This window comes from Bison bison, unplaced genomic scaffold (genome assembly GCF_000754665.1).
Source record: "Bison bison bison isolate TAMUID 2011002044 unplaced genomic scaffold, Bison_UMD1.0 scf7180017864516, whole genome shotgun sequence".
Classification (NCBI taxonomy): Eukaryota; Metazoa; Chordata; class Mammalia; order Artiodactyla; family Bovidae; genus Bison; species Bison bison.
This window is the reverse complement of record NW_011495069.1, coordinates 11,273,617-11,285,301: the sequence shown is the minus strand read 5'-3', so window position 1 is coordinate 11,285,301 and position 11,685 is coordinate 11,273,617. Positions and strand designations below refer to the sequence as shown.

At 53.5% G+C, this 11,685-nt stretch overlaps 1 protein-coding gene across 1 annotated transcript in view; it reads right to left on the bottom strand.

The window, feature by feature from the left end:
* Positions 1 to 11,685, bottom strand: part of PTPRU (protein tyrosine phosphatase, receptor type, U) — an 89,415-nt gene that overhangs the window by 8,274 nt on the left and 69,456 nt on the right. The window contains exons 17-24 of the mRNA XM_010830265.1: positions 11,398 to 11,474; positions 5,807 to 5,843; positions 5,122 to 5,219; positions 4,926 to 5,042; positions 3,970 to 4,124; positions 2,413 to 2,548; positions 1,015 to 1,164; positions 1 to 123 (exon numbers count right to left, since the gene is read on the bottom strand). Of these exons, the coding sequence (XP_010828567.1) occupies positions 1 to 123; positions 1,015 to 1,164; positions 2,413 to 2,548; positions 3,970 to 4,124; positions 4,926 to 5,042; positions 5,122 to 5,219; positions 5,807 to 5,843; positions 11,398 to 11,474 (893 nt within the window). The remainder of the gene's footprint in view (positions 124 to 1,014; positions 1,165 to 2,412; positions 2,549 to 3,969; positions 4,125 to 4,925; positions 5,043 to 5,121; positions 5,220 to 5,806; positions 5,844 to 11,397; positions 11,475 to 11,685) is intronic.

The following is an 11,685-nucleotide window of genomic DNA, read 5'->3' as shown; positions in this document are numbered from 1 at the left end:
GAGGAAGGGCAGGCAGCGGTCAGGCGGCAGGACATCCATGCTGCGGTTCTTGTCCCGGTTCCGGGGCAGCAGGGCGATGCTGCACTCCTCCACATCCAGCGGCGGTGTGACCGAGTTCAGAGTCTACAGAGAGGGAGAGGAAGGGAAGGTGATGTCCCGTGTTTGTGGGGTCTCCTCCCTGCATGAGGCCCCATGAAGGAGACTGGGCTGGGTTATTATGCCCATTTTATGGATGGAGAAACTGAGGTCCAGAAAGAAGACAGAGAGGGAGGGAACCCAGGCTCCCTGGATTCAGGCTGTGCAGGGCCCGGACGGAGCTCTGGAGACTGGAGTCTGCCTCCTCGCCACCTGTATACTGTAGACAAGCTACTCTATCTCTAAGCCTCATTTTCCGTCTGCTGTAAAATGGAATAATTATTTGCCTACCTCAAAGCATTGCTGGGAGAATAAAGTGAGATAACACCAAGCCTGGCACGTGCACCACCTTCAATACACAGAAGGCACCGTAAGGATCACTCCCAGGAGCCAAGCCCTGAAACCCCAAGTCTTCCACAAAGCGGACTCCAGGGCCCTGGCACAGGTGGCCATCTTCCCCAGCCTGTCAAGGAACGCCTGGCACAGGAGCAAGCCGAGGACTCTGGGCCACCTCCCCTCCCCTCCTGCCTTCATGCCTCAGGCATCCTGACTCATGGAGTCTCCATTTCTTCCTCTTGTTCTTCTTGATGTTGTTTTTCAGTCACTCAGTCATGTCTGATTCTTTGCAACCCCATGGACTGTAGCCCACCAGGCCCCTCTGTCCATGGGATTCTCCAGGCAAGAATACTGGAGTGGGTAGCCTTTCCCTTCTCCAGGGGATCTTCCCAACCCAGGGATCGGACCCAGGTCTCCCACATTGCAAGCAGATTCTTTACCATCTGAACCACCAGGGAAGCCCCCTACAGCACTGAGCGCCTCCCAATGCCACACACATGCTCGCTCACGAACCACACCTATACACACACACTCATGCCCCACCTGGAACTCCTCCCGCAGCTGGGAGGAATTACTCTGAGGGTCAATGCGGATCATTTCCTTATAGGTGGCCTTGAATTCGCTGACAGGGATGGTGGTCTCCCCACACAGGCAGGCCTCCAGGATTGCATCATGGATAAAGATGTACTGCTCCTAGAACAGGAGGAGAGAATATGAGGAACCAGGAGGGGAGCAGAAGTGAGAGACTTCAGGGTCAGGAGGAGGCAAGTTCAAAGTTGCGGCTGGGTGCTCTGAGGTAGAATCCAGCCATGTGTTACTCCACGTGGGACCCACCATACTTGAAACAGCCTCCACGGATATTTGCTCATTGATCTCACATTTCATCCCATAATAACCCTACGAGAAGCTCTGAAGGTGAGGGGACAGCCCAGGGTCACACATCTAGAGAGGAGACAAACCCAATAAGCATTATGTCTTGACTGTAGAACTTATGACCTGCGCCCAGTGCTGTGTGACCTCACCCAAGTGAACACGATGGAGCTGAGCTTGGGAAGACCCTGAGAGGCTGGCAGCTGTGCGATGACCTAGAGGCAGGGGACGGCATGTGATGGGGAGGGAGGCTTCAGAGGGAGGGAATATATGTATGCATATGGCTGATTCATGTGGTTGTACAGCAGAAACTAACACAACACTGCAAAGCAATTATCCTCCAGTCTTAAAGGATATCCTAGGATAAACCTGGAGAAGGCACTGGCACCCCACTCCAGTACTCTTGCCTGGAAAATCCCATGAACGGAGGAGCCTGGTGGGCTGCAGTCCATGGGGTCGCTAAGAGTCGGACACGACTGAGCAACTTCACTTTACTTTTCACTTTCATGCATTGGAGAAGGAAATGGCAACCCACTCCTGTGTTCTTGCCTGCAGAATCCCAGGGATGGGGGAGCCTGGTGGGCTGCCATCTATGGGGTCACACAGAGTCGGACACGACTGAAGTGACTTAGCAGCAGTAGTAGTATGATAAACCATTATAGAAAACAATATTCAAAAGAAGAATGTATATATGAGTAACCAGATCACTTTGCTGTACAATAGGAATTAACAACGTTGTAAATCATCTACGCTGTTGTTCAGTCACCAAGTCATGTCCGACTCTTCTCGACCCCATGGACTGCAGCATGCCAAGCTTCCCTGAACCTCACCATCTCCCGAGGTTTGCCCAAGTTCATGTCCACTGCCTCGATGATGCCATCCATCTCATCCAAATCAACTGACTTCAATAAAAATAAATTTTAAAAGAAAGAGGCTGGCAGGCCAAGTCCAGGGATGGGAAAGGACAAGGCGACATCCTAGGACACCTTTCTGACACCCTCCACCAGCTTCGCGCTCCCACACGAGGGACTCTTGTCCTGGTGGGGCTGTGGGGGAGGGCTGCACCCTCACCTCGGTCTGGATCATGTTGACGCGCCGGGAGCAGAGGGTCTTCACGCAGTTGTAGATGTCCACGACGCCCTCACACTCCGCCATGTCCAGCATCACATCCAGAACGATGTAACACCCTGTGCGGCCAGTGCCCGCGCTGGGGAGAGAGCACCCGGGGCCAGGTCAGAGGCCTGGGGAGGGAGCCCAGGACCGCGAAGAAGAAGAGAGGAGACCTGGGGCCCTGGGCCATATCTACACCACACAGGCGACGGGGGACATGGCGGAGCCTAGGAGGAGGCTGCAAGAAGAGTTCCAGGGAAAGTGACAGAGAACAGAGGGGGAGCTGGGCCTTGGGGATGGAGAGGAAAGAAAGGGTGGAGAGAATGCAGACCCAAAACCAGCTCAACTTGGCAGCTGTGATGGGGGAAGAGGAACAGAAGTGATGCTCAGTGTAACCCAAGAATGTTCTGGTCTCTTGGATGTCTGGAAATCTCCTACACATCCTTCAAAGCCCTACACACCTAAACCCATATTCAGTGGAGCCTCCAGGAAATGTCAGGCTTTTGAGTTCCCAGAGCAATCTGGGTGGACTCTTACCAAAACCCCCTTCCCTCTCCATGGTCACTGTTTATGGGGTTGTCTCCCTACCTCACTGTGAGCTCCTTGAGAGCTAGATGGGGTAGAACCCATCTCTGGAATCCTCACATTTAGCACCAGGTAGAGCAGGGTTGAGAGGAGGGAGGAGGACAAAGACGACACCAAGATCTCAAGCTTGAAAATGGTGAGAGCAACATGTTGGCTAGGACACACAGCCAGTGGGTATCCCATATGCCACTGATAGGGGCTGGAATTAGTGAAACCACTTTGGAAAATTGTCCACAGTATCTAGTAAGGCTGAACATTCACAGAGCAATTCCACTCCTACGTACCTACCTCCCAGAAATGCAAGTGTGTGTGTCAGCCAAAAGACATGCAAGAGAATGTCCTTAGCACACTGTTCATAACAGCTCAACGCTGGAAACCACCCAAATGCCTCCCCACAGCAGAATGGATAAGCACACGGTGGTTTGTTCACACAGCAGAATCGGATACAATACGGATGAACCTTACAAGCATAAGGCTGAGAGAAAGTCAGACTCCAAGGAGCACCTGATGTGTGATTCCACTGATACAAAGTTCAAAAGCATGCACAATGAATCTCAGGCTTAGAAGTCAGGAGAGCGATCACTCTGGAAGGGAGGAGGTGGGGTACAGGCCAGAAGGGAGTTCCAGGGACTTCTGGGTTCTGTTAATGTTCTGTTTCTTGATCTGAGTAGTGCTGAGTCCTTCAGAGTGAAATTGGGGAAATTCCTAAAGCTTACTTATTATTACAATAGCCCATAATAATAAGCTACACTTCTCAGTGTGCACACAACGGTGCCAATCCCAGAGCCGAAGCTCAAAGGGCAAAGGGCACCAGCGGGTCATTCTCCCCTGTCCTCTGCCTCTGAGCAGGATGGACTCGGGCCCAGTCTCCTTTAGGAACCTCAGACAACCTCGTTCCCCACCCCCTCCTCCCTGGGCTCCTCAGCACCCCACCTGCAGTGGATGACCACGGGCCCAGCGTCAGGGGGCGTGGAGGCCTTCACACGCCGGATGAAGGCCAGCAGCCCCGTGGCGTGGTAGGGGACGCCGTGCTCCGGCCAGGCCGTGAAGTGGAACTGGCGGACCTCGTGGCGGGCAGAGTAGCCTCTCTGGGGAGATAACAGAAGTGACAGTCAGAGCCCCTGCCAGCGTCTACCAGACACCTGCAGTGTGCTAGGCACCGAATGCTGGAGTCTACCAGACACTTGCAGTGTGCCAGGCACGGGAGTGAGCGTCTCACCGCAGGAACTCAGTTCACCCCAATGAGACTAACGAGGTGGGTATTAATGACTCATTGTACAAGTAAGAAACCTAAGCCTCAAAGACGAGAAACCGCTTGCCCAAGAAGACAAAACACACGTTAGGCAGGGGTTGGGCCAGGATCTGCAAGTCACCCACTTCCACCACCTGCTACACAACTGCCTTAAGAGATCATTTTGATGCTCTCAGTCTTAGTTCAAAGGAGGAAAACTATCCTTCCTCTGAGGACTTTATAGACAGTCAAATAAGACTGTGCCATCCCTCACCTGCGGCCTTTCATGAGTGATGTAACCACTCTTGAGCCTCACTTTCCCTATCTGTAAAATAGGGCTAATGGCAAAGGCCTAACCCACAGACTGAAGCAGGCCTGAAACAATACGTGTAATGAGCTGAGCACAGCCGGGCACAGAGCAGGATCGGCACCTGGCAGCTGTCCTCATCGTTCTCTACGTTCACACCATCCTCGTCATCTTGACTTCCTCTTGCAGTCAGCAGTCAAGACGGCCACCTTCCCATCCTTTCACAGTGCCCCCTGCTCGGGATGCAGAGGGCCACCCCCACCCTCCACTCCTGGGCTGGGGGGGCGGTGTGGGCCCTGCCCCACCTTCTCAGGCACCCCAGCAGGGGCCTGGTGACCACAGGAGACTCACCCGCTCCAGGGCAAAGCTGCGCACGACATACTCGGCTAGAGTCTCTGTCTTCACCAGCGTGATCTTGATGTCCCCGTACATGTCAGAGTCCTCCGGCCAGTACCGCGAGCATTTCACCTGGAGTCCCCAAGGGGCAGGCTCAGTGGGCTCTTCACTGCCCCCACCTGCCACGCCCCCTCCCCCGGGCCCCACTTACCCTGCCCACCTCCACCAGTTTGGTGATCATGACAATGCTGGAACAGTGTTCCTGCCATACCATGCGCCAGAAGTCGTAGACCATCTCAGGCTTTGGCCCTGGGGCGCAGAGAGGGCTTGTCTCTAAGGCCAGGTCTCCACCCAGGCCCAGCACACCACTGCCCACACCACTGATGCAAGCCAGGAGGGTCCTGAGCCCCAGTGGGGGCTTCATGCTCACCCCCACACACCCCCATCAACTGCCCTTGGGGTGGTCATTATCAGAAAGAGCCTGCCTGGAGACCCCGGTCATCCTGAGTGGAACCCAGGAGGAAGAGCTGGAGGGCCATGGCGCAAGCTTCCAGGAGGGATAGACAGATGGACAGTGGAGAGGATAAGACACAGCCCAAGGGACCCAGGCAGCCCCCAGACCAAGAGGCACAGTCCACACCCATGAGGACCGAGGCTGGCTGACCCTTTTGCATGCAGACAGACAGGTGGACCAGGAGATACACGCAGACAGCAGACGTCGGGAGACACAAACACAAAGAGGGAACAGATATGGATGTCCAGATTCCAGAAGATCCAGACAGACAGACAGATGGAAGGCACACAGGGAGGCAGGCAGAGCAGCAGGAAAGGCAGGAAGGCAGACAGAGGGCACTCAGCACACTGGGGCGGGGGTGGGGGGAACATGGGCAGAGTACCTTGAGTGGCTATGAAGTGATTTGACCTGTGGTAACCCTGGAACAGGAGAAGAGGGCGTGTTAAGACCCGGAGGATTGGCCCCTCACTTGCTCAGGCCCCTCTGCCCTCCTCTCCCAGCAGCTGCACACACAGCCCCCACTCAGGGAAGTGCCCCACCCTCTTGACCTGTCCTTTGCCCATCCCCAAGTAAGGAAGGAAGTAGAGCCTGGATACCAGGGTCGTGAGTTTAAACCCATCTTTGCTACGTGATCCAAGGGAAGACACGACTCCTTCACAGGCCTAGAGGGTCTCCCCTTTCATAATTGGGGATAATTGTCTGTAATCTGCTTATAACCCAGCTGCTCTTTGGAGACAAATACATTGCAGGGTCACCCTACCTTGTTCCCAAAGCCCCAGAGACCCTAAGCAACCCCAGGCCCCAGGCTGGGTCTTGTCAGTTATCTCAGCCCTGCTCAGGGCAACCAGAATGGGCAATGTCCCTCCCCACAACCCGGTCACCCAGGGCTTGGGGTGGCCCAATGAAGGCTTCAGTTTAGGAGCAAGTGAGCACAGGAGTTGCTCATGGCCCTTAGATAAAATGTTTTTTAAAATCTTCAAAGTCAATAATAATGATAATAACGATAATAAATAACTTACATAGTTATTTATTAAAATAATAATAAATGTTTGAGGCCCTGTTATGGACACATACTGTGCTAAGCACTTTACCTGTATTATCTCCCACAAAAGAGGCCAAGAGCTACTTTCATCTTCCATCCCCAGAGCCGCCAGGCTGAGAAGTGGAACCAGCCAGACTCCACTCCCACCCTGAGGCGGGAACCACCCATGAGATCTTGCCCACACGAGACCCCCAGGGAATCAATGCAGGTGACACGGGATAAGTAAAAAGCATTGCAGAGCTGGTGCAAGAGACCAGCCACTGGCCTCAAGTTCACACCCTCAACACAGCTCCCAGCAAATCCTTTGACCCAGTGGGATTCCCAGGCCCAAGGGGCCCTGCAGTCAGACTGCCAGAGCACAAATCCCAATTCTACACAACTCCTGCTAAGTGTTGGGCAAATTCCTTTATCTCTCTCTGTCTATATTTTCACATCTAAACAACAAATAATTATAGTATTTATCTCCTTGGGCTGCTGTGAAGGGTAAAGTTACACACATTAAGGGCTTGGCACATGGCAAACACAAAGCCAGTAGTTAATCGAGAGTCGCCTTTATTACTGCTACCACTTTAAATGTCAACAAGTATCACTGAAGGTCTCAGTGGTGTGAACATCGAGAATTACTGGGCAGACAGCAGTGTACAACAGGAGTTAACAATACGAGTCTTGGGTCAGGCTGAGCTGGGTCTCTGCTGCCAAGTAGTAACTGTGTGATTCTAGGCACTAAGCAGGCACTTCTCAGCCTTTAATGTGCATGCGAATCAGATTCAGACGGTCTGGGGCAGGGCCTGGGATTGTGCATTTCCAACCAGATCCCAGGTGGTGCCAAGGCGGGGCCTCAAAACACACTTGGAGTAGCCAGGCTCTCTGACTCTCTAAGCCTCTGTTCTCCTCCAGAATATGAGAATAATACCAAGACACGCACGTGCTGTATACCTACACGTTCCCATGAAAATGACCAAAACATAGTCAAAGTTACCAAGAATGAAGAGCCTCCCAGAGTCACTCAACCCTCACTACCGGAACCTCTCCAGGCCTAGCCTAACTCCTTCCCACTGTCTCCCCAGCCACGCCTCTGCTTCATTTTAGGGGAGCTGCTGGGCAACTGGGGTCAGAGGGGGCACTCGGCAGAGGTGCTGCCAGTGTTGCCCTCCACCCCCAGCCTGAGTCAAGCTGGGAACAGGCTACTCCACTAAAGCCAGTTTGCCTGAGACTCTCACACGAGGGCCAGAGTCTCCAGTGCCCAGCATATTGCCAGCACCCAACTGCTAATCAACACATACAGCAAACAGCTCAATACTTTTTCAGACAGATGGCTTTCAATATCTGCATGTTCACTTTTTAGTTGCACATGTGCATTATTGCACAATTACGTCACACAGAGGACAGTGAAATGGAAAGTTTTAAATGATCAGATGCTAAAGGAAGATAAGGAGACCACCGTGAGCACACTCGCTTTAGAGACCAGGATTAGAGAGCAGGGGTGCTCCTGCTCTGGGGCATCAGCATGTCCTAGGAGCCTGTTCCCGGGCAGACACTCACCCCTCCCTGGTGCCTTTGGGCAGAGCTAGGAGACTGACTACCTGCACAGTGGGCAAGGCCCCTGGGGCATCCCAATGCCCCCAAAGAGAGAGATCCAGGGTCTCATGTAAGGGTGGGAGGGTCTCATGTAAGGGTACAGGGCTCAGGTTGGATTTGAGGCCCCAGCTCTGCTAATCCAGAGCCTTGGGGCCATGAGTAAGCCACTCAATCTTTTTAAGCCTCAGTTTTGTCATCTGCCAAGTGCAGGTCTCGACCTCATAGAGTGTGGCAAAGATGACATGAGGTGCCAGAAGTGCCTGGCACAGAGCACGTACTCAGCCAATAATGTTTTTGGTAACAGGCCTTTGAAAATGAAATAAGCCATGTCCCCTCAGGGAATTTCATAAGAGTCTGGCAACAACTAAATGAATGTGTCATGTGGAGATTGAGATGTAAAAACGTATATGATCTAGGGATTGCTCAGCCGTCCAGCGGTTAAGACTCCACACTCCCAATGCAGGGAGCACAGATTCAATCCCTGATTGGGAAATTGATTGGGGAACTAAAATCCCATAGGCCACGCCGTGTGGCCAAAAAATTTAAAATAAAAAAAATTTTTAAGTAAAAAAATATATATAATGATCTATATTCATCACCTCCTAATGGGGGTGCTAAGGCTGAGTACACCCATTGCCTTCTGTGGGTCTAATATTCCATGTAAGTTTAGCAACTTTACAAATCAACTGTGTAAAGAAACTCAAAATAAGGCAGAGGGTATCTAGGAGCACTTAAGGAACAACTGTCATCTCCAGCAGAAGCGACAGCAGGGACCTTACACTTTATATATTAGTGCAAGGCCCCAAGCATATACACGTTGTCTGAAAGTCTAATAATGAGTTGTATTTTTGCAATCAGAAAAAAGCCAGACATACATGTGTAAAAGAAAAAAGAAGATAAAATAGACAAGGTACCCCCAAAAATAATCCCATCGGGTATCAACTGTTACAAAAGTTACATTAAAAAAATCAAATGAGAGGACTCTGCTAGATGAAATTTTTTTTTAATTCTTATAAGGCCCAAACATAGCAAAATTTTTTAAGATAAAATACCCAACTGTTCCCCCAAAATAAAACATTCAAATTAGGGCTAAATTTGGGGCAAAGTGGTGAGGGTTGAGTTTCAAGCAAACTGATCACAAAGGGTTGGAACACAAGGGAAATTACTATTAAAGGGGAGTGCCTGGGGCCACCCCTGCTCCCTGGAAGGCCCGGACCCCCAAGCAGTGGGGGGACAGGGCACCCAGGGCAGCTCCTGCCACCCGACCACTCCCAGACCCACAGAAGGTATGGCTAATGAGGACTCATAGGGCACAGGGAGCTGGGGAGAAGGGCGACAGAGGTGGTGGCCAGGGAGGTGGCCAGGGCCTGGGGAGGCACCCGGACACTGCAGGCCCCCCCTTAGGGTAGAGGAGATGGAGGGCATTGTTTACAACAGGGGTCGTGTCAAACTTTCAGTCCCGGGGGCCCCTGGCCAGACTGCTGAAGTGGACGGTTGGTGCTGGGCACACAAGTGGAGGAGAAGGAAGACAGAGACGAGAGAGAGAGAGAGAGAGACAGCCAGAGACTGTGAGAGAGCCTGAGATACGGCTGGTCAGACAGACAGGAGGAGGAGGAAACGGGAGAGAGATACTTACTTCACGGTTTATCCGAATCTTAATGATTCCAGTGAGGGAACAGGACAAAGCAAAAGAGACAGATATTAGGCCAGAGGCAGATGGAGGTGGACGGCGGAGCACAGGAGTGGCTGGAATGGGTGATGCCCAGCAGGTGTGGCAGAGCAGAGACGGGTGGCCGGGCCTGGGCAAGAAAAGGGCAGGGGCAGGGCCCTGGCAGGGCCCCAGGAGAAGCCGACTAGGGCCTTGAGGACCCCAAAGCGAGGCCCCTGTCCCTGTCCTCAAAGCTGCCCAAGTCTGAGAGGCGAGGCCAGGTCCGACCATACTGCAGCCTGGGGAGAGGTGGGGAGGGGTGGGTGGGCGAGAAAGCAAGGGATTCTGGCAAATATGGGCGAGCGCATCTGGCCACCAGGAGGAAGTGAAGAAGGAGAAGAGAGGTCACCTCCACCGTCCCTGATTGCCCCCCGCTTCCGGATACACCTCTGACCTGGCACACTGATCCTGCCTGAGATTACCCTTCCCTTCCCTCTCCAGCCACCTAAAGCCAGCACAAGCCCTCTGCCTCCATGCAGCCCAACACAGCTAAAGCTGACCCCACCACTACCTTCGTGGTACGATGCTGAGAAAGTCATTCACTTCTCTTTCCTGGCCTGTGACTGCCCATCTAACCTGAATTCATTTTACTTGTATGTTTATGAGCCTCCCCGACTAGAATCTATGGATTCAAGGAAAGCAGGGACTATGTCTCCTTTTTCACAGGTGTATTCCCGGTGGCCAGCACAATGCCTGGTACACAGAAGATGCTCAAAATATATTTAACATCTAACGAATGAATAAGTGATTCTCTGCACACTTGACTTGCTGCCGGTCGGGGAGTCTGATCAGCGTCCCTGGGCCTGTCCTGTCCCACTCTCATCCACACTTGGGGAGCAGATTCATCGCCTCTTCCTCACACCCAAGCCCAGGCCCCCTTGGCTGCCTGCCCTGTCTCCGGCCCCTCCTCCATCTGGTCCAGCCTGACCAGTAGCTGCTGCAGCTGGCAGGACAGCCTTGTCATCAGCAGCAAAAGCTCTGGAGACCCTGACCAGCTGAGATGCGGCTCCCTTCTTGACCACTTGCAAGCTGGGTCACCTAGAGGAAAAGTGGCTTCACCTCTCTGAGCCCCAGTTTTCCTCACCTGTAAAGTGAGGCCACGATGCTGACCACAGCATAGGGTGGTTGTCAGGATTATAGACAATTAAATATTTGGCATAAAGTGCTTAGCACAGTGCTTGGCACACACTACATGGTCAGTTAACCTGAGTTTGTCACAGTCCAACACTTCCAATGCTCCCTGATGCCCCTAGGAAAAAAGCCCAGCTCCTCAGCCTGCCATTCGAGGCCTTCACAGTCCAGCCCCTGCCTGACTCAGCCTGACTCTGTGCCGTGAGAACCCCACCTCCAGCCTCGGGGCCCCTCACGGAGAAGGGACCTGTCCTCACCTCTAGGCCTGGCTGTCTGCCCTCTTGCCTCCATTCTGCTTCACTCACACCCCACCCCAGGGAAGCCCTCCTGACAGCCGCCGCCCACCCTGTCCTCCCCTCCGCTGAGCTCCCTGGCACTGACTGCAGGAGGTGGGGGCGCTCAGAAATCCAGCCATGTGAACCCCGACTTCTTCCCTGCCGGCCCCGCCCCGCCCGGACAGTGAGCCTGGAGCGGCCAGGGCCAGTCGGCGGACACGACGGGCTGAGGCACTCACGTCTATGTAGTTGGCGTTAATGTAGTCGGCGTCAGGGTCTCCCAGCATCGGGTGCAGCTTCACTCGGTGCCGATCGTCTGGAAACACAGAGCACGTGGCCGTGGGGTGGGCAGGGGCTGAACTGGGGAGCCCAGCCCGGGGGCAGTAGCGGGGAGGCTTCCTGGAGGCCAGAGCCAGGGCACAGGCAGGGCAGTCAGGGAACCTAGAGACTCAGGGCTGACCAGCGGGCCCTCCGTACTGCTGGAGGTAGGACAGGCCAGTGGTTAGTCGGGGCTGGCGCGGCAAAGA